At 36.3% G+C, this 23,292-nt stretch overlaps 2 protein-coding genes across 2 annotated transcripts; both read right to left on the bottom strand.

Moving 5' to 3' along the window:
* Positions 1 to 7,094: 7,094 nt before the first annotated feature.
* LOC130648635 (uncharacterized) lies at positions 7,095 to 11,374 on the bottom strand. Its single transcript, XM_057454691.1, has 8 exons — positions 11,326 to 11,374; positions 10,604 to 11,275; positions 9,102 to 10,432; positions 8,742 to 8,924; positions 7,982 to 8,689; positions 7,856 to 7,889; positions 7,282 to 7,810; positions 7,095 to 7,170 (listed from the first exon to the last, which is right to left on the bottom strand). The coding sequence occupies exons 1-8, from the start codon at positions 11,372 to 11,374 to the stop codon at positions 7,095 to 7,097; spliced, it is 3,582 nt and encodes a 1,193-aa protein (XP_057310674.1).
* A 7,049-nt stretch (positions 11,375 to 18,423) lies between these two features.
* LOC130648634 (uncharacterized) lies at positions 18,424 to 21,534 on the bottom strand. The gene has a single exon (XM_057454690.1). It carries the CDS (start codon positions 21,532 to 21,534, stop codon positions 18,424 to 18,426), a length of 3,111 nt encoding a protein of 1,036 aa, XP_057310673.1.
* Between the last annotated feature and the right edge of the window lie 1,758 nt (positions 21,535 to 23,292).

The raw sequence follows: 23,292 nt of genomic DNA, 5'->3' as shown, positions 1-23,292 counted from the left end.
GTAACGTACCACCTAGGAAACACAGTATAACACAACAGTTTCAGAGACGTTTCAGCCTGCAAACGAATCAAGGTATGGCTGTGAAAAGAACACCCATAGTATTTTTAGGTATACACCTATTATCGATCATTCCGTACTTCGTGATAAGCGTGCTTTTCATCGTGAAACACGATCGCGCTTTCACTGAAAACTATTTCAGTTGGTTCGCTTTGATATCGCAAATTGTTATTTCGTTTCGACCAATTATCAACGTCCTTAACCATTTATCGAAAGACAACATACGAAGATTCAAGACTTACATCACGAGGAAGATTATGGGTGATCAATCATGCGATATGTATACTGAATATTACATTGAAAATCAAAAAGAAGTCGAGTCACTGAAATTACGTAGGGGGTCCGGTCATTCTGTTGTTACAGAAGTTAGTGTTGTGTAGCTGAAAAATTCCCTGTGGGGAAAAGAATTTCGAGCATGATTCTAGGGTGTCGTCTAAAACTACACACGACTACATACAAGTCACACACGAACATATACGAGTCATATACGAGTATAGAGTTTTTGGAGGCGGATTTTGCAATGAAAAAAGTGTGAAACATTTATGTGTGACAAATTTGATCTAGTGAAAACAAACAAAGAAACTGACTTTCAAATTTCAGTGTACTTTTCAGTGTACTTTGATTTGAGATACGAAATTCAATTTTTTTTGCCTTCAGTATTTTTAAACCCCATAGACAGGGATGCCAACTACACTTACTAGGTAAGTTAGAAAGGTAGTCGTATGTGATCCGTATATTCTCCTATGTTGTTATATGTCATATGTCGTTTTAGATGAGACCTGATTCTAGTCTATTTATTCTGAAATCATAGTCAGGATTCTCTTTCACATGGTGAAACTTTCACCACTGTGTAATTGTGCTTCTTTTATTGACCTGGCCCATCTCTATCATTAAGTAGCTTGTGCAGCCATAACTGGGGCGTGCGTTAAGAACAAGTATCCACTATTTTTCATATGCAATGTTTTTGCAGGCGTGAACTTGGTAAAATCAAAAAAAAAGTTTTCTGAGTAGTGAAATCACGCTAAAAGTCTATGGCGAAGCGACTTGCTTCTTTGCCATGATTATTGTCTATGTTCCCTACGAAAAACAAACTTACTTCTTACGATAAAATGAACTGATATTGAATTTGCTTAAGAACAACTGTTCCCACGAGCAAATGTTTGAAACCTCGATGTAACCAAACGTAATACAGCTTAAATATCATGGTCAAGCGACGTTACAGCATCACCTTATAATTATTATAACGTTGCTGCAACAGAAGTTGATCATGGTGTTCGTTATTTTTATATTTCTGTTTTTGTTCCTGTTTGCGCTTCGTAGCCTAGGTGTGAACCAGGTCCTGCTAGTAAGGGACCAACTCGAGCATAGAGCGAACGAATCCAACATTTGATGTAACACCATCAAACAAATACTGGGCGATGTTAAGATCAAATGTTGTATATCATTTGCCAAAAAAACAGGAAAAAACCCATGCACCACTACGATTTCCAAAAGCGGTCTAATGTAGACACCAGATTCCACACAATGTGCTTCGCCATAATGTAGACATGACACCGCTCGTGATGAACATTGGCAATGTTATTTTCCCCCCGGTACCATCTAAACTGTAACGAGGGGGAAAAATTCGAATGTGGTATTCCGAGATGACGCGAGCTCCATCTCGTAAAGGCCGTTTTCCACTTCGCCGAATTCGTTCGCGCGAACAAAATTCGCCATTACGCCAGTGTTTTTATTGGTTTCTCATTGTTTTTTGCTTTAGCGAACAAAAAAAAAAAAAGTTGAAACACTTTTTACTTTTTTTTTTCACCGAAGCGAAAACCAATCAGATCCTGATAAAACCAATGACGTAATGGCGCATTTTTTTATTCGCAGGAACGAATTCGCCTAGGTGGAAAACGACCTTAATACTGCCATCTCCTACAGTAACGTTTATTTATACACTCTTATTTTTATTTTTGTTACGTCATTGTTTTGTTTCCTTACGGTATCACACATGGACATCTAGATTAAATCGTAGGGTTTAACATTGTTTTGTTATTTTTAGATTGATATCGTAAGATAGATTTATTATTAACTAGGGTATATGTCCAAAAAAAAGTCTTCTCAACTTAACAAGTTAGGCGTCCTCTTGGAACAATAAATAAATCAACTTCTTGTGTTTTTTTTTTTTTCACGTTATGATTTTCGAGTTGAAAATGCCCAGCGGACACATGGTGGTCACACGAGGTGTGTTCAATGTTGTAACAACGTCCTGAAGTTGAAAGTACGTCGTTTGACCATTACAATGTGTCCTCTCGGTATTTATCTCGGTATCTTTCGTACATGGCAAAAAGTGAACGGAGTTTCACAAAAACTGAACGAAGTTTTATGTATTTATTGTAAATATATTTTATTGAGATGCACATTTTATGAAAGATATATTATGCCACTAAATATGTATTTATTCGTTCCGTGGAAAAACGACAATTTTGAAATGTTGCGACAGTTGTTAAATTGTGGATGTAATGCAGGGCGGACGACACGGTTTTTAAAGTGAGGGGGCACAAAAAAGGTGCCCACCATGGTTGGGCGCCAGGAGAAAATTTTTCGTTTTAGACCTCTGAAATGGCCTCTAATTGTTTCATTTTGGTTAGTTTTCCATTGAAAATCTATTAAACAAAAGTGACAAGAAGAATTTCTCTTCCTTTTTATTCTGTTCAGTCAAAAAGTGGGGGGCGGGGGGGGGGGGGGTGCCCGGGTGCCCCCCCCGGCCCCCCAAGTGTCATCGGCCCTGTAATGTGTTCGCCCCTGAAAGTAACTAGGGGAACTGAATGAATTATTTGACACAGTCGTTGACTACTGAGTATGGTAGCCCATGAGGGACATCCAATGTCAACATTTATTTAGGGTCTTTTTTTACTGTCGAAGCGTCACTTAGCGGTCATAAATCGCGAATCGCCACTTGGTAACTGTCGATGATGACACTTATCCGCCACTTAGCACTCATAAGTCGTGATTCGCCATTCACATAACCGTCGATTGATCACTTAGTGGTCATCCAGCACGAATTCAAGCTCTGGTCTCAACACCTCTTACCGCGAGTTTGGCACGAATCGCCACTTCTCTAGGTCAGCTTGGAAACTAACTCTCTTTCACGTAAAATCTCGGTCTTTAACAACAGTTACATTGTTTTCTTTCTATTTCGATCCCAGCACCTTTTCTGAAGAAAGAAGAATACCAGTAGCACTAGTAACAAGCAAACCTTTTGAAACATATGATTACATTTGTAACGTTTTAGAACTGTTTTTTAAAAATATATTGTTCGAGGACCGTTGGTCCATGTACGAGACACACGAAATTAAACAAAGAAAGAAAGGTATGGTAACTAGCTCAGATTTTTGGATAGCTCATAGGGGAAAATCAAGGTTTGTTAATATAGAACATAGCGAGAGCGGGGGTTCTATGAGTATCCTAGTGAAGGTTTGCACGTTCTCACACAAATTCATGTGACGAATAATCTCGTTCCTTTACCTCTGCAACACTTAACTTGCCTTTCGCATGCGATGTTTTCTAAATCCTGAAAGAAGCAGTAGAACCAAACAATTTGCCGATATCTCTTCGACAGCCACGATTTATGAGAGTAGGGTGGATTATGTGGTGTGGCAACATTTGAGATAAAGAAGACACCAGTACACCAACCTCATTTCCCAGCTTTTTTCAGCAGGACTCATTACAAAATTCTGCATTCAGTCAATATCACCTACAATGCTGGATTTAATAATAAGCGCCTCACGGCCATTTATTCGTGGAAATACGTTAACAAGCTCGTCCCCAGACTTTTTTTTTCATATGAGGGTGGAGAAATTTCAGAGTGCTGCTGCGATATCAGAAAGCAATGAAGTAGCCCCAGGAATAAGGTTGGATTAATCAACATTTCATAACAGTCGACAGAGTGTTATTCAACAACCTTATCTCGATCTCAGCAACTTTTGCTTAGTTTTTCCGGAGTACCGTTGATCGAGTTTAGCAACTTTCACGAAAAACACACGGGTTTATCCAAGCAGTTAAACAACGTTTAGTGATTACTTTAAAAGAACAGACTGTCGCGGGAAGAAACTTTCGCGGTTCGAACCAACCGCGAATTTTTTTACATTTTGCGCAAACAAACTTTCGCGGTTGACATATTTTTGGAAGTTTCGCGGGAATAAACTTTCGAGATTAACGAATTTCGAAGAAATTTACAGGAGGAAAAAGGGCTCTACATTCTTTATTGCTCAGTGCGGTATTTACATCGTAAAACAATTATTTATGTAAAAAATGTCAAACACTCAGTCCCTATGTTTTGTACTAAAGCAAACTCGATCCCAGCCCCTTTTTTGATAAAGATTGAACCTTTTTTATTAAGGGCGCTCCAACAAACTAGGCATGAAGTGCAGGGATCGGGTTTGGTTATGATGCATTTTGAGAAATAATTGATATCCAACATATAGGGACAAGTTCATTTTTATTGATACCCGTCTGTTCGGACAAATTTGATTTGAATGATACCCACTTTATGGGGACAAACTTGATTTGAATGACACCCACTTTATGGGGACAAATGTGATTTGAATGGCACCCACTTTATGGGGACAAACTTGATTTGAATGACACCCACTTTATGGGGACAAACTTGATTTGAATGACACCCACTTTATGGGGACAAACTTGGTTTGAATGGCACCCACTTTATGGGGACAAACTTGATTTGAATGACACCCACTTTATGGGGACAAACTTGGTTTGAATGGCACCCACTTTATGGGGACAAACTTGATTTGAATGACACCCACTTTGTGGGGACAAACTTGATTTGAATGACACCCACTTTGTGGGGACAAACGTGATTTGAATGGCACCCACTTTATGGGGACAAACTTGATTTGAATGACACCCACTTTTTGGGGACAAACTTGATTTGAATGGCACCCACTTTATGGGGACAAACTTGATTTGAATGACACCCACTTTGTGGGGACAAACTTGATTTGAATGACACCCACTTTGTGGGGACAAAATTGATTTGAATGACACCCACTTTATGGGGACAGACTTGATTTGAATGATACTCGCCTTATGGGGTCAATTTTATTTTAAGTGATGCCTATTTTGTGGTGACAAACACCTTCGGTGAAGTTCCGTGAATGAACTTTACCATCCAAATGTCGTAGAAAAATCATAATGATTCGATAAAATATCTATAAGGTTTAAATTTCATAAGAAACTAGGTTGTTTTCAATTCAAATTACGATCTCCACTGGACAAACGTTGATTTCAACTATTTTCTGCCCGATAGTTAGATGACCTAGGTCACTCTCATATGATCACAATTTTTTGTCAAAGTTCAATGATTTCACAACATCGAAGTTATTTGGACATGCTCAACAAAAATTAACAAATTAGCGCAAAAATAAAGGATATTTGTTTTAAAAAAGACGTTATGGGGTCAATTTTGTGTCACTTCGCAAGATCAATGTTGTGGGGACAAATTAACAATATCTTGGTAAAGTATGGTTTTGATGGGCGCAATAGGTGCACTGTGATTATTTTATCATCATACCGAAGACAGTGAAGACAGTTTTTAATTCTTTTTTACACTGCAAAAATTTGACACAATTTTTTAGCCACTTTTTCCCCACAACATATGTGTACAACTGATGGGTGCCCACAACTCGGTTCATGTAGGTATGTGTGTGTGTAAGTGTGTGAAATATTTGTGCTTGTATACTCCCTGTTTGTTTATGTGTCCATGAGTGTGTAAGTGTGTGAAATTTTTGTGCTTGTTGTTATTATGTCTAAATAGTAATGACAAAAATAATATAAGGGCAATATCAAAATAAATTTCAAATAAATAAAGCTATGTCAAATACCTGACATTTTCTTTTCCGGCGTTTGAAGCAGGCTTTGTTCTTCAATATCCATTCTTTTATTATAATAAATTTATTAGTAACAGCTAAAAGAAAATATTAAAAACTAATTTAATTTTACTGCAGTAATGGTTCAGTAGCAACTGTTGTGTCCACAACCAGGAATAACAATAACAGATATTTTAGAAAGAATAGTCTAAAAATAACATTGTGAATAGTAAAGTAAAATTGAAATTTCATTGTAAAATGTGCCTTGGCTTTTAGTTCATGATTAGCATATGTAACGCAACTACCTCTTTAAAAATATTTGTGTGAGTTTTAGTATCGGCTGAATCGTTGCCAAAAGTATTTGAATTCAGTATATCTGGTAAAAAAATATTTTATTTTTACATAAGGAAGAAAAACATTGTTGAAAAGAGCAAATGTTTTTTTTTCTTTATGAGCATAACGAATTTAAGTTTAATTTAAAATTCAGACGTATAATTAATACTTGTCTTGGCCTTATTCAAGTTAGGGTCTGATTATTTACAGAAACATCTAACCTATATGCGATTATTATTTTCAAAGTAATTTAGAGCACTTCACAACTATCACACAATAAGTAAGATGATAGACTTCCTTTAATGTTTTGTCGTGTTCAAGAATGTATTAAAAGCCCTGATTGGGTCAAATTTTTATTCAGAGACACAGATTAATAAGACTTTAAAGTTTATTTTAATTTTTCACGATTTTCTTAAGTTTAAAAAGCCAAAATTAAAAAAAAATTGTCCTAAATTCATTACATATGTCTAAAATAAAATTAGGATGAAATAACAGCCATTTCCATAATAACACGCATTTAGAAGCTTTAAACATAAGAATATACACCATAAAATGGCAGAACTTGTTTATGTGTCCATGAGTCCATGAGTGTGTAAGTGTGTGAAATATTTGTGCTTGTATACTCCCTGTTTATGTGTCCATTTCTTTCTCTAGACTTTTTTTTGTCAGATAAAAACCTCCCTATTCGACTCTAAGACTCTACCAAACCCTGATTATTTTTTTCTGATGTGCCTTACAAATTCGTAAGACATGGGTGCACCAGATAGCAACGTGTCCCCTATCGACAGTGCACGCTACTCTCATGTTACACAAAAGGGCATGTTAGTACAATTACTCTAACACGTCAACCTTTTGCACTTTGTACAACATGGCAGATAGATATAAAGTGCAAAGTATTGAATTTCTGCTAAGCATAAAATATTTGCATCATTGTCTATTACATTATTGTATGAGTTATGTAAGAATTTGACGGTAAACCACATTTTGAGTATAACATTCCCTATTAAAAAATCCTTGCCTGGATGAGGGAACAACATTTACTCGAACATCACCAAACGCTCTTGCTCTAGAAAAAGCAACATACAGCTGACCATGAGAAAAACATGGCCTGCGCAACAATATTCCAACCTTTTCAAAGGTTTGACCTTGTGCCTTGTTTATTGTCATAGCATAAGACAGCCTTAGTGAAAGCTGTCTGCGACGTAAGACAAAAGGCATACCTGTATCCGAAGGTTCAAGTTGCACCCTTGGAATAAGTACCTTATCTCCAATGGCATTACCAGTGAGTACTTCAACATCGACACAGTTGTCATGAAGACGTCTTATAATTAGGCGAGTGCCATTACATAAACCATTATTTATGTCTATGTTTCTTAATAACATAACAATGGCACCAGTTTTTAATTTAAGGCAATGAGGAGGCATACCTGAAGGTGTGATACTATTTAAAAATTCTACTGGATATTGATTCCGTTCCTCCTCATCATCACACACAACATCATCTGCGCCAAAATAAAATTTTTCTTCACAGGCAACAGCGCCAACACCTGATCATTAATCATAAGTGAGTCATCATTTTTGGGTGTTAGTACCACAGATGATGCCATATTTTCTGGGTGAAAATCCCTAAACAAAGTGTCAACAATACATTGATTTTGTTGCAACACACAATTGGATGGCACTTCAATTGCACCTTGGAAAGGTTATTGCTCCCGAACAGGTAAAACACTTTTCCCAAGTTGCAGAAGCCATGCAGCAAATTGTTGTTCTCCTGGCCTTGTTCTCATGTTGCGAGTTAATCTAAACTCTGTAACCAAGTGCCATAATGGAGAACTTTTTAAACATATGTCCACAATTTCAGTTGCTTTTCCTTTTCTGACAACAGGCAGTAACTGTGAAAAATCACCACCTAAAAGAACAACTTTACCTCCAAATGGAAGCTCATTATTACAAATATCTTGTAGAAGACGATCTATTGCATGAAAAGCATGCTTAGGAATCATGGAAGCTTCATCAAGTAAAAATAGACTCTTTTGTCGCAATTCTGCAGCATAAGCAGAAACCGGGGTTATGTTGCATGTACTGTTCTCTACAATAGGAACAGGTAACCGGAATAGTCTATGAATGGTGGTACCCTTTTTCAAAAGTGTTGCTGCTATGCCAGTAAACGCAGCAGTTCCAACTTGAAAACCTCTACCTGTAAGTTCAGAAATAAAGTAATTATAAGTAAAGGTTTTACCACTACCACCAGCACCTTCTAAATAAAACAGACGGTTGTTTTGGGCTGCATTGTTAGCAACATTTACAACAGCTTCTATGACTGCATTAGCCAGTGCAGTCTGTTCGTCAGTAAGTTGAGCCCTTAGTTGGGAAGCTCTTTCAGCCTCCATAGCTACATCAATGTTTTCAGCTGGGGGGTAATTCATCTAAATGAGGAAGATTATAATCAGTAAGAGATTTACCAAATTGCCTAAGTACAGAATTAATATCTTGAAGCAGCCTGTACTCAGCATGTTCCTCATTCATTTGGCGAATATAATCTTCATACATTGCATCCTTGTACCTTGTCCACAAAGTAAAAGGATTAGAAGGTTCGCAGTGAGTAAGTATCACAGCAAACAGTTGCCTTAATTGTCGAGGCATCTGAGAGTTAACAGCTTCCTGCAAAGTATTGTTCCATTCAGTATCATCTTGCAGGAGACCACGCAGTAAGCAGGCGTCACGAAATGTTTCAGCAACATTGCCATTGACAGTTCATAAATCTCCAAAAGAAGTTGCACCAGGTGTATGCAATAGCAATATACGTAAATAAAAAAGCTCACCTGCGCGAGGACTCACATTATACATTCTGGACACAATTTTACCATGACCGCGTTGTCTTGGTTTCCAAACTTTGTTCTTATTAAAAACAAAATGAAGAGGAATGTCTGGATACATATATTGGCGAGCATCATGATTCTCTGCATTTAACACAAACCAAGCTGTTAATTTTGTAGCCTGATCTGCAGCTCTGTCCAGAGCCTCTTCCGCCTGTCCTTGCTGAAAATAAACAATATGGTTATTTGGCAAGTGCACTGGCAATCTATGGACAACATGAGATTGTTGGTGCATGGTAAATTCAAAAAGACGCCATATGGCTTCCGGTGCACTGACATAACGTGCATCTAAAAATGTCTGCACCTCATCATGATCAATACGTTCATTGATCTCAATATTGGCACAATCATGACCTTTATAAATATATTTATAGAGGCATTTAACAGATTTAACAGACATGCACGCCTCCAAGTTTATATGTGCATTGTATTTCTTGGAAAGCCATGGATTATATGGAACAATCCAGCGATTATCTACGTCAACATTATTGACATTGATATGTATACCATTATCACGACGTCTATATAATGGATATCCGTTGACTTCAGCTACCGTAGATGCTAAAAAGTTCTTTGGAAAACTTTTTGTGCAAACATCATCTTCCATACATCTGGAATTATGATTCAGATGTCCACATGGTCCATGAATCATACACGATCGTACAATTTCAAACAGCTCAGGGTGTTCCTGTTGATTAGGAATCTCTGCTGAAATAACACTGTCTATGTCATCTGCATCCCTAAGTTTGTCATTGGGATCTAAATGAATTAACAAATGACAATGAGGCAAACCCCTCTTTTGAAATTCTATAACATACACATGTGCTATAGTCTTACCTAGAACTCCCATTTCAGTAACATCTTTAAGGAGTTCGTTTAGTTTCAATTTAAAAACTCGAGAAACTAAATCAGGCCGATCGTGTGCACGTTGGCCTGCAAACAAATTTTCTGTAATTTCACGCCATTTTGGATTGCACGTAAAAGTCAGAAAAAAATCAGGTTTTCCAAACTTACCAATAACTGCCATAGCATCTTGATAGTTTTGAGCCATGGCACGTGGACTTCCTTGAAAACTCGAAGGAAGAACAACAATACGACCTGGTTGAAGGCCTCGCTCTTCAGCTCGTGCATTCAAATGGTCAGCTAAACCTTCATAGCTATCAACACGAAGGTTGGTTTGATTTGCTCGAATGTAATTTGAATTATTACCTTCAACTTTAACATAAGAATCAACACAATACTGCTGAAACAATTTCTTACCATAATGAATCGGGCTGAAATATTCCCGAGCAGCTAAACGGTAAGTATAATACTGCAACATTGTAGTAGTGTTGCGAGTACGGGTTGCACGTACAGCAACATGAGGTATCCTATTATGCCAACCTGGTTAACCCCTTGGAAAAAAAATAGGATACACCATTGGCTCCAAGTTTGCAGACATTGTGGAAATATTCTGTAAATTACCTCCACGCGGATAGATAACAACATCCCTGTTTCCAGGTGGTGCTCCATCTTGGCCAACAAATACTGCCGCAACTTCATCATGATGTGGCAAGTTGTAGCGCTTTCGGTCATTGCCAACTCTCATGTACATACGCACTTCAGATGGAGCACGGTTTTGTGCTGCTGCCTGATTTAATTCTTCAGCTTCAACTTCAGCCATGTACCTATAGGCAGCAGCAAACGGGCTTACTCTGTCCATAACATCTTGAACAGTTTGCATCACGTTTTCACGATAGCCATTATTTTCTTGGCGTGCCATTCTTTCGTTGAGAGCCCCACCTTCTTCATAAATATAAAGTTGGTTAAAAACAGGGGTTTGTCCTTCAGGAGGGTGAAGGCCCCCAACACGATGCCATATTTGACCACAGATACGAAAGCATGGTGGTCCACGGCCAGGTGGGGGGCGAAGGTTTGCTCCAAAAGAAGCAAAGGCAACGGCACCATTATACTTACGTATATTTGACTGAAAGTTTTTTGCCTGAACAGTATCTGTATTTGTTAATAATTCCCCAAGCTCCTGAGGGTAAGGAGACAAATTATCTAATGCAACTTTACCTGTGTGACAACATTTAAAACAATTTTCATTTTCAAACTTTAAAGCTTGACAATACTCACATTTTTTGTCCATAGCACCTAAAAAATATAAATTAGGCAATACATTTTGACGTGCAATATTATAATACGGCGCATTTCGGCGAGCACGAACAGCAGCATGCCTTTGGATATCTGCATGGTGTCTATTTACTACCTGTTCAACATTTTGCCTTTGTCAAACAACAGCTTGTCTCTCACCATTTCGACGTCGTCTATTGGCAGCCTGCTCACCATTTTCCACTTGACGTGCAACAACATGTTCAGCATCCTGAGCACGTCTATTGGCAGACTGCTCATTAATTTCAGCAATACGCACAGATGCGACACATTGTGCATGTCTATGCCTAGCTAAAGACACATCATCAAAAATTGATGCACGTGGTATGACATTTACATGAACTTCATGTGGCAGTTCAACGTGTTGAGGAGTATCTGGCATCTGCTGTCCCATAATAAGACCTACTAACCTTTGACTATTTTCAGGGCGTTGCAACACAAACCTGCCAGCATTATTAAAAAGCCTAAAACCACGTACAGAGTTGTTAGTGTTACTGCTCTCTAATGGGTTAGACATTATAGAGAAAAATACACAGCCTAGCTAGCTATAGCTAGTATAGGAACCACATGTTCTAAAAAATAAATAAGAAATAAGTGAGCTAAAATTTCATTACTAAACTAAACATAGCTAGCTAGTTATTTATTTATTAGATAATACAGTAGTGCAAATTGGGAAAATTTTACTCTGGAATAAACTTTAGTAAATTAAAGCAAAATAGAAAGAAAGATATAGTTAACTCTGCAAGCAACTAAACCAAACATTAGGCAAGAATATTTTATTTTGTTTATCAGGGTTTTGCCTTGCTTATTAAATAAATGCAAGTCAAAATTGGTCTCCTTTTTCTTTTTCTCAGATCTTAATATGGCTACATGCTTTTCCTATATAAGAACCATTTTAAGGTATAAAATTGGGCCTAGGGTCAACATAATTTTGGAATAATTTCTTTAAGATTTATGAGAAACATGAAGGATTGAATGCAAGAAGTTTGTTATAAAAACGTTTGACAGGCCACCTAATGAAGAATGTAACAAACACTGCAACCTAAGCCAAGGGATGTAGCTAACGTAAACGGAAAAAATAGTTTTGTTTAGTGAAAAGAACGGTTTTTAGTGCACAAAGTATGATATATAATCCTTAGGTTTTACAAAGATAAATTTGAAATTTCTTACTTTGTAGTACTGTCCTATTTAAGTAGCTCTAGGTAAATAAAAGTTAAAGATAACTTGCTAAGCTAACTGTAAACCTAGGTAAATAGGTTACTTACTATCAACTGATTTTTTAAAACTTCTTTTTCTAGCTAATAATAGTGCAGTCTACCACCACGATCTCAGGAAATCCACCTCAACTTCGCTTTTCCAACTTCTAAGATTTCCTTTTCTTTCTTCTCTACTTAAAGTTACTTAAACAAAAGTAAAGGACATGTTACAACACACAAAATAAATGATTTTTCCAATATTTGTATATAGCAAGCAACCTACTTCGTTCGTTCGTCTCCTGAACTTGAAAAAACTTTGTACGTTTGTTTTGATCTTGGAATTTTGAACAAACATATATAAAATTACTTTATTTTGATCACGTGATTTTGTTCATCCAATGAATTCACGTGATTTTAAAACGTAAACAAACAAAACTCGCGGCTTTTCTCGACAAAGAAGACATACTTTTTTCGGTAACCTCAAAGATTTTTTTTTGGCGACATCAAAGGAAAATGACAATGTCAACTTCGCCTGTCACAGACACGGAACTGGCGTATTATTATATAGATTACTGACACCCAAATGTTGGTTACTGCAATTAACAATAAAACTTCGTTAATGAAAATCTATATCCAAAAACCTTCGTTCTTGAAAAAGTTTAGCGTGGCTAGCAGCTACCAAGAACTTTAGTTTCTTTTGTTTATTCCGCGCCCTTTATTTTAATTGGCTTTTTTTTTAATTAGAGATTGAATCCCTCCACCTTGGTTGGTATATACATAATACCTTACTATTGTTTTGGTCTTTTCTCAACTTCAATACTTTTTTAACGTATAAATAATATTATCCTAAAACTGTTTGAATTTCTAATAAATAAGGTCTATTCTGGAGCTGGGGTTTTGTGCAAAATCGCAAACTAAAAGGATAACCTCAGCTACGGGTTATTCAAGTTTCCACGTGTTTTTAATCTTATATTTAATATAATCATGGGATTTTGCCGTGTTTATAAGCAAATGATCAAGAATTGCTGTATGAAGGATCATATACAGGAACACAAAGATGCTGTTTCTAAAAGTTGTGACTAATGTCAACAAACCTTTCGTGGAAATTATGAACTAAAACAACACGTCTTGACATCTCATAAGAATTTCAGATACAGTGTGACAAGAAATATGGCAGTAACAGCGGTTTAGGTATTCATTAAGTGGAATGTTTTCCTGGTAATATTATAAATTCTGTAACTAACTCAGTTGAACTTCTTCAAGATAACTTATTGCAAACTGGAATGTCCCTGTATACTTGCAATATATGCGAGAGAACATTTAATGGAAGCGTAATTTGATACGGCACAAAAATACGGATAATGGGAAGTGCTGCAGAAATAAAAATAATGCTTATAAATTATTTTTATGTAAATTTTGTGTTCCGTTAAAGGAAAGCTTTTTTGTTTCCAGGGGTGCTGCTTTTCAGTCTTTGTCAGAACCTTTCTAAGGGCTGGGTTCCAAGTCTACCTTTCTTAGCCCTGGGCTCAGTGTCAGTAGGTAAGAGCAACAACGATACGATTTGTAGTTGTCGACTCTTCTTTTTCCAACGTTTAACAAAAGTTCTTGGTTTTGGCGGACGGTGTCAATGAATGTGGCTGGTGTCTTGCAAGAGGCAGGGGATGCTTACTCAAGGGCCCGCACCAGATCCCAAACATAAGTGATTTTCACCAATCCTCATGTTTCCACATTCATAGGTGTTTGTTTCAGTACAGTCGAAATTCATTAGCTTTTCGATTATCCCTATAAAGGGGAGAATACAGAAGTTTTCCAGTTGCTTCTAATTCTTTGGAGAGAAACCTCCTTTTTTCATTAACATCTCTGTCTTAAAAGGCTAGTTATATCTGCATTGCGATGTAGTTACTCCTATTCTCCTCTTAAACAAGTTAAATACCTGAAAGAGCATGTAAAGTCTTTTCATCAAACTACGTTACCGGTAAAAAATGTGAGAAAAATAAATAACTACTATCCGTGTCAGAAGTGCAATAAAAGTTTTAAAACACGTGCTGGAAGGCTATACCACTTAAAGGAAGATCATATTTCATAAAAGCCCTTAATCCAGGGGAATAAAAACAAAAACATTGTTAGTGTATTTTTTGTATATATTTTCTTTCTTGTTTTTTTTCAATGTATACAGTACATCGTTTTTTTATATTATATTTTTATATATTTTGTTTTTATATAACTCTTATTTATAGTTTTATAGTTTTGTATTTATATTTACTTGTTTCTTTCTGTGTTGTATAGCAATTTGCAGACTATCCTTGTAAAAAGGGAGATCTTGCACTGATTATAGATCTCTAGAGGGTGTAAACTCTACAATTCAAAAACAAAAGTCAGTAGGCTAGTTCCATCATTACAGCTTGCTGTTTTGTTATCTCACAATCTATGAAGAAATTCTGGCTGAGTACGTTTTGAATTATGTTATTAACCCTATTCGATCTGGGTGGGGGGCGATTCTGCGCCCCCACCCCCCCCCCTGACGGGTTTTTTTTAATAACTCCTTATTGATATTTATCTATTAGACACCTGCATGTGAAATCTTTAGGTCCCATACCTTTCAGAGGCCCCGATGTTGGCTATTCTTTGAAACCACCCCTAAAAATATCTATGAAATCCTTATAATGGGGAAGATTTATTAACTCCTGTTAGGATTATATTTAAAACTTTAAACTTGCAACACAACTTTGTTTTATTAAGAAGAATCATTTTGCATAATTTAGACACGTGATTAATCCGATTTCCCAATTTTGCCGGATTTTACCCGAAAATCGGAAAAAACCGGATTTTCGGACAATTTTTGGCACTTTTTTATGCGATCCAGGTAAAAACCGGAAAACATGTTAAGTAACATTTATTTAGCTTTCAGAAACTCCAAACAGAATGCGAAAATTCGCTCTGGAACAAATTTTAAGCAGATAGTGGCATTTTTAACAATTTTCAAGCTTCTGATGACGTCACAGAAAATGCGCTGACGCAAGCAAAAATTTATTGCTGTCATTTTGTTCCTTTTATGACGTACTATAAGTGTGCCAAGTTTGATTCAATTTAAGCAACCCTATGAAAAGTTATTGAGGGGGGGGGGCACCCCCTTGGTCATAGTATGTTCGAAAAACCCTCGACCCAATAAGGTTAATTTTTGGCAAAATTTCAAGCACAACTTAAAGGGCCTTCAACATTTTTGTTGGTGCCGTTAAGTGACGAGGGTGTCTGTAATTAAAACAAGAAGCCTCTCGGCATCAGACTGGGAGATATTACGAAGTTACTTTTCAAAACGGTCGGGGCGGAGTAGTGGAAGAAGCCTCAAACCTGACGCGAAGCGGAAAACGCTTGTCAAAGCCCTCAATTTTCACCAGTCTCAAGCGTAGTTAACCTAGTCTTTCCATAGACAATTTCTTTGCGGTCTCATGGTCTATCAACTTTGGTAGTAAAGGGTAGCGCGGACCGGGGCTGACACAGGGAACAACAACCAACGCTGGGTCATTCAGACCAAGGCTTACTAAAGCGCATGCTAAGCAGCTGTAAGCTTTGCGAGATCTCAGAAAATTCGACGAAAGAGAATACAACCAGGTTCGGGGTCGATGAAATAGGCTACGTTCAAATTTGCAAGGAGAGTTGGTTAAGGAATGTGTATTTAGCTGATTCGTTGCCGTAGATTTAGCCACATTACGTCATTTCTTGGTGCGATACTGCTACACGGCAGAGTCGCTGACGTTTTTCGTCAGCAAATAAACACTACACGTGCACAAGACTGTTATACGAGCTGGTATTCTTCCACTCAAACAAAAATGGCTGCTTAGCGGTCAAAATTGATTTGTCACGTGATCTTTTGTGTAACAAATTTAAACGAAAATAGGGTAATAGCTATCGTTTGAATGAAGAATTGACTCAGAGGAAAGAAAGTCAGTTGTGATGCAAACATATAATGTAATAGAAGAGTGACAGGCCAGCTGTCTTATTTACAAAAGCTGAACGAACACAGGAATTATATATACAATTGCTGCCAAAAATTAGCTACGTGTTAGAAAGGATAAGAAATAACTTTTCAACTCTGGACCAGCTTGTGTGAAAATACCGAAGCAACGTGGATTTTGAAGTTTGTGAAACTTTCAGTAGTATAACGATGTTGGACGTATGATAAAATATATCTATCTAATCGTGAAAAATAACAAAATTGTGAACTAAATGATCAAAATAAACAAAAGTAGTGATAGCTTCAGACAGTTCATAAACTATTCAAAAATATTCATGAAGATTGTCATGGGAAGTCAACCTATTCATCTTTTGTATCACTGGCTTCCAAGTTTTCGGTGAACAGTTCCAAGTCCTATGGTGTCATGTTGTCCATATTCAACGTTATTGTGAAGGTTTCAGACAGAAGCTTCTTAACAAACATAACTTTGTTACTTACAGGAACATCTATTATCTTGAGCATATCCAATGGGATCGAAACATTATATTTTGCGCCAGTAGATGTATTTTTCAACACTGTTAAAACATTAGAATTCTTTGTTTGACATTCGTCAATAGAGGACATGTTAGAACAATTGTTGCATAACACAATTTCTTCATATGATTGTATTTCTGTGGAACAGGACGGACAGATTGTTTTTGTATCCAAGGATGACATATTCATTGTAACAAATTTACATTGGAACGACTGGCATGGATTAGTTATTGTAGTGTCGATATTTTCTTCAATTGTCACTTTTTTCAGTTTCGTTAAATCTGTCGTCTTAAGCAGTCTGTCCTGCTTGAACCGGGCAATTTGTATATGCGTTAGCAAGACAGCTTCATCATTTTTGACCTGGTTCACTAAATCTCCGAATATTGTAATATTAGCATGTCCAGAGCTATCGGATACGATAGCTGTTTTGAATTGTATAGCATTGCCATCATCTTTTTTACTAGTTTTAACTTCAGAAATTGCTGTAATTATTCCTTTTATGTTAATACGTTGAAATAATGCACATTCTGCTAATGATGTTGCAATTTCAGATATCTGTATTGATTCTTCAGGTCTTTGTCTGTTCATTGCGATCTTTTTCACTTGACTGTAGTCTGTTATCAGAATATCGTTATTCGACTTTTTGAATCGTTTCAGGGAAACACCTTCATTATCTGATTTGTTTAAACGTTTGAATAAATCATATCTTGCTTTTGTAAAACACATAGCACGCTCAGAACCAGCATCAGACTGCAGCTCCATGTCAAAGTATGGGACATGTTTTTTTGATTCTTTTAACGGCGATAATGACACCACAAATGCATTCAAGGATGTGTCTAAAAAATAATTATTCCAACAGATATAATGTAATGGATTTTGCAGCTTTTTAGACAAATTACATGAAGCGTACAAATTGATGACGAAGTTTGCTATTACATGTCCATAATTGTTTTTGTTCATTTTGCTACTTTCACAAAAAACAAACAAAACAAACAAACTAACCTTCATTAGGTTGATGTTGTTTAAACTTCTCTACAATAACCAAAACATGAAATATAAATTAAATACATATTATACAACAAATTTTATATTTTTCAAAAATAATTTCTTTCCAAGTACTGATTCGAAGGACACGTGGACACCCTAGAAGTGTTAGTCCAGCGATACGCTGGTGAAAATGTTTTTGTTTGTGGAGAATTTGTTCTCCAGAATCCAAAATGTTCTTTTTTATGTGCACACGTGTACATTGAAACAGACTTGAAGCAACTATCATTGTGAAATACAATATTTATTTTGAGTATAAAAATAACGAAAGGACAAAGATAACGTTTTCTTTTGCATCAATTGAACATACTTATTTATAAGGATAAGTTGAGCATAAATTTACTTACTTGGCGTTGATGGTCCTGGATTATCCATTGCTCAGTGTGCTATAAAAAAAGTTTTCATCAAAATTGTAAAACAATAGCATCATGATCAGAAAAGTACAGACTATAAATATGTGAATCAATCATTCTTTCATCAAGAAATTGTTTTTTGATATAGAGATGGTCAAGCAATAACCCACAAATGTGTGTTGGATTTGTTATTTGCTGAGTATATCCAAGATTGGCCAACTGTTCAAGGAAATAACTGTTTCCATCTTCAAGAATATTAATATTGAAGTCTCCACTGATTATGTCTGGTTTATGAGACTGAATCAAATAAGTAATAGCTCTCAGAAAACCATTGATAGACTGGGAGACTTTTTTATACACTAAAAGTATTGTCAGTGACAAATTCAAGGCGGGTTTGTTAATTTCTGTAAAATGAAAACCATCTAACTTAAATTCAGAGGTCATTTTGATCGTATCTGACTTGAAAAGCATCGCTAGACTGGAATATTTGTGTTCAGAATTGCAAACTGTGAGAGAGTATTGAGGAAACGTTTGTTGGATTGGACAAAGAGAGTCATCAGAAGTAAGTTGTGTCTCTGTCAAGCAAATGACATCAGATGATGAAAGACAGGGATCCTGGGCAAAATCTTTAGAATGTTTTCGCAATGATCTAACATTAAGAACGGAGATTTGTATATTATATAATTTATTGGTGAAGACACATTTTGTAAAAAAGTTGGCGTCCGTGCGAAGACGTTCATATTCTGCTAATGTGGTGAGATCAGTCTTGATTGCATTTTGTGAAATTGTTCCGGTTAGGAAAATATTGTCCAGCTTGCGGACGCGACTGAGAGCAACATATACTTGGCCTTTATTGAACGATCTTTGCTTATGCAACTGGAAGGAGAATACAATATTTGGTAAAGTCAAACCCTGGACTTTGTGAATGGTACAGCTATAAGCCAAAGTTAATGGAAATTGTGAGCGGAGTATATAACTTGAAAAGTTTTTATTAATTGGAATTTTTGCTTCAGTTCTAATAATGGGTACTAAACCATTCTGTAGAGCAAAAACATTTTTGCGTCTTTTTTTCAGTCCTGCTAAAGGATCATCAAATTTAACAAATATTATGTCAACGTTATTGGCGGTAGAGTATTTGAAATCAACAATCATTCCAATTTGACCGTTGATAAGACGATCTTCTATATCAATGTTAGTTGTTAACATTACTCTGGCATGACTTTTCACCCTCAAATACCTTGACAACCCACCAGCTTCGCTTGTGGAACAATTGAGTGCTCTGTCAATCCTATCTTCAGAAACATGGTTAGGAAGTTTGTCATGTGCTATTATTGTTATTTCTAAAGATGGGAGAAGATCTAACTTTTGTTGATTGACTTCATCTTTCGGTGCATTTTCAGCAAATAAATACACTGCATCGTCCGGTATTGCTAGGTTTTCTACTGACCGTGATTTAAGTAACTCAATGTGATCATCATCGGTTGAACCAATGCGTATACTGTTGAGCAAATCAATAAGTTTTGTATCACCTTGCTGTCTCATGCATTCATTCAACTCGCAACAAGAAAATTGTTTCCATGGATGACACAAATTCAAGAACTCATTTTTAAATGGCATAAAAACAAAAGGTTGACGAATTGGTGGCAGTTGGAGCAGGTCACCGACAACAATTACACTAAGGTTCGCAAATGGGATATGAACAGGGCATGCAAATATCTCACAAAGACGTTGATGAATTTGTAGCAGTCGTATATTGGACACCATTGAAATTTCATCAATTATTACAGCAAATAATTGTAAATATTTGTTACGTAGGGTGGATTTTTTAAGAGCAGATAGTTTCGGTAATGTATTTGACTGGCATGGTGGAATGCGTAAGGCAGAATTTATTGTTGTGCCATTGATATTAATTGCTGCAACACCTGTTGGAGCTATGAGTAAAACTTTGATCTTCTCAATATCATTAGAGACTATGTTAAAGAGTTTTTCCCATGCTTGATGAATTGTGCGGACCAAATGTAACTTTCCTGTACCAGCTCCACCTGTGATGAACAATCGAACTGGTTCAATTTTAACATTTTTCATGGCTAATTTATTTTTCACAAATTGTTTAGCCCACGAATAACTTTCCAGGAAAACCTTGTGTTGCAATGAGTTCAGGGAATGAATCATGAAATACAAGTGTTCATCACTGACATTGGCAGCTTGAGAGGTTATTAAACTAATATCAAAAAGTTGATTCACAGACAGCGGCATGTCTTCCTCATCATTTTGACAGGTAGAATTGTCAGGAATGTCATTCTGGGTACTTTGCAAGTCATTCATTTCTGATATAACCTTGTACATTGCAGAGTCGATTTTTTCTTTATCTGGTTCAAAAGTCAATCTACTTTGTTTAACAATAGCGAGAATACCCGGAGAGGCTAACTTGCTACAATAGCTATTATCCAGCATTAATTCATTTTCACTTCTAAAAGGGTAAAACATATATAGCAGGTGATGGGCATACTTTTCAGGGAATAACTTTTCATTTGGAATATGGTATCTCAAAACTTGTCTAATTTTACGACATTTCATTGTGTCTTTCGATGACATGAGTGTGATTTTAGGTGGAAGTTGTGCATGACAGTCATGGTTAAGTTGACTAGCATCCTCAGTAAGGATGTCTGGTTGTGAATCATTTTCATCAATTTTGTAATCAACATAGTAGTATGCTGCAAACAATGCAAGACACATGGAATCAACTTGTGCATATCTCCCTTTGCAAAAAGTGGTATTTGGCCTGTCAATGTATCTATCACACAAACTTCGCTTAAATACATCAGTACTATCGGAACTAAGCTCTTTTATTTCTTCCTCTGATTTATATATTCTGATACGGTCTGAAGGCAAACCTGAATTAACATAAGTTGTTTTAGGGAAACATTTCCGAAGCCATAACTCAGGTAAACAGAGGTAAACTGCTTCTTGAACAGATACTTGTCGAGAACATAAAAAAGCAGATGCAATTCTGTACATTGCTTGCTTGACACCAAGCTTCTGATCTTTAATTTCGTGAGAAGCTTGTTTCAATGCACTGGAAGATTCAGATTCACTTTTAGAGAAATACGCACACATATACGATACTGCTTTATAGTAATTGTGCACAGGTTGTAAGTCCATATTTGCTTGCCACGCTTTAAGAATGGTGGGATTATAGTTTTAACGAAACAGGAATGTGGTGGCCTTTTTCATGTGAATTTCATAGTCATCTGTTGATGAAATGTTTAAAGCTTCATAATATTGCTCCTCATTTACACCAATCCTTTCAAGTATATCAGAAATAGTTGCATTATTTATAAATTCAGACGTGTTCGGATTCAAGTACTCATCTATAAAATTTTTCACTTTCTAAAGGATAGAATTTCTTCTTTCTAGTATTTCAGTTTTTTGAATCATTTCCATATCCTCTGGCAACGGTTTCGCAACAATAGTTTTTTCTGAAAAATACTTTCCAAAAGAATAACGACACGAAATGTTTTTATATTTTCGGCAGGATTTTGAATGCTGATGAATCTGGTATTTCCTTACTAGACAATTCAATTCTGGAAAATGTTCTTCGTCAGGGATATAAGCTTGGATCACAGCATCCAAAAATTCAATATATTCAGTAATATTATTTGGATCTAATTTTGGTGGATTTAAAATCCATAAAAAAGAGTGTATGTGCGGAGAACCCCTGAACTGGAATTCGACTCTCAGCGCATAGTATAGGACTTTGTCACGTGGACCAGTTGGAATCATTATGATTTCTGCAAACAATACTTCAATTCTGTACTGAAAGTGTCGAGATAAAAGCACAGGGTTGCTGTTTAGAATTTTTAACTTAAATTAGATATAAATTCTTCCGTGAGATTCAAATCATTGAGTTCAGAAATTATTGAGATCAATTCTTTCCAATGCAAATCCGCACAAGACAAAGTCAAAAAGAAAGTTGGACAACCAAGCTGCCGGATCATAGCTAACACTTCAAGTTGGAATCACTTCCAATAAGCTGGAGTACCTTTGATATAATTCATGAATGTGTACCCTTGGTCAGTTGATACGAAAGATTTCAAGGCTTCCTTATAATTGCCAAGCATTCCAGCAGTGATTGTGTTGCCATTTTCTTTTTTCATAGCAATGTTGATTTGAGATGTCAAGCTCAACTGCTGTAATAAAAACTGGGCAAAGAATATATAATCTGTAACAAAAGAGAACATTTGCTTGAAATCAACAATCTTTGGTTGAAATATTTCGATGGACTTAATTTGACTTCTCTTTTATACGTATACCCAAATTTTCCATCGCTGAAAAGCTGAGGAAATGCAAGCTCTTCGCAAGTTTGATCATTGAGTATGCTAGTCGGTGATTTACCTTCACCAGGTGCAAGTTCAAATACATCTTCTTGGGTATGCAAAGGAAGGGTGAAACTTTCAGTAGCTGATTGGCTGTGCTCTGAATAAAGGCATTCTGCAGTTTCCTCTAGATTGTCCTGATCAGTCTCAACTTCAATTGAAATTTCTTCATCTTCATCAAAGTTAATCAAGTCCTGTTGAATTTGGCTGACATCAATATCAATGTCGTTGTACAAAGCGTTATTCAATTTCAGATATAATAGAGCTGACTGGACTTTTTCGGGGGAGACTGTTTAAAAATATACATGACCCTTAAATTGCAGTTTCTTTTTTAATTTGACAAGAATGAGACCATTTGCACTTGAATGACGTGGTAAAACATTGGATATATCAACAGTATCTATTGGAATGTTGCAGATTGCTCCTTTCATCTTGGGAAAGTGACCTTTAGACATGATGACAACTTTTTTAAACAGAAGACGTTTTGAAATAAGCGCTGTTTCAAGCCTGTTTAGGCATTTCAGATCAGCCGGAATATCATTTA

This window comes from Hydractinia symbiolongicarpus, chromosome 7, assembly GCF_029227915.1.
Source record: "Hydractinia symbiolongicarpus strain clone_291-10 chromosome 7, HSymV2.1, whole genome shotgun sequence".
Lineage (NCBI taxonomy): Eukaryota > Metazoa > Cnidaria > Hydrozoa > Anthoathecata > Hydractiniidae > Hydractinia > Hydractinia symbiolongicarpus.
The sequence above is the reverse complement of the archived record's forward strand: the minus strand, read 5'-3'. Positions and strand labels throughout refer to the sequence as shown.

Coding starts and splice junctions, on each gene's coding strand:
- LOC130648635 (XM_057454691.1), bottom strand. CDS start 11,374: ATGCAGATATCCAAAGGCATGCTGCTGTTCGTGCTCGCCGAAATGCGC. Junction 8,925..9,101: donor TTGTGTCCAGAATGTATAAT/GTGAGTCCTCGC, acceptor AATACTTTGCAG/GAAGCTGTTAACTCTCAGAT. Junction 8,690..8,741: donor TGCTTCAAGATATTAATTCT/GTACTTAGGCAA, acceptor TTCCTCATTTAG/ATGAATTACCCCCCAGCTGA.
- LOC130648634 (XM_057454690.1), bottom strand. CDS start 21,534: ATGGACTTACAACCTGTGCACAATTACTATAAAGCAGTATCGTATATG.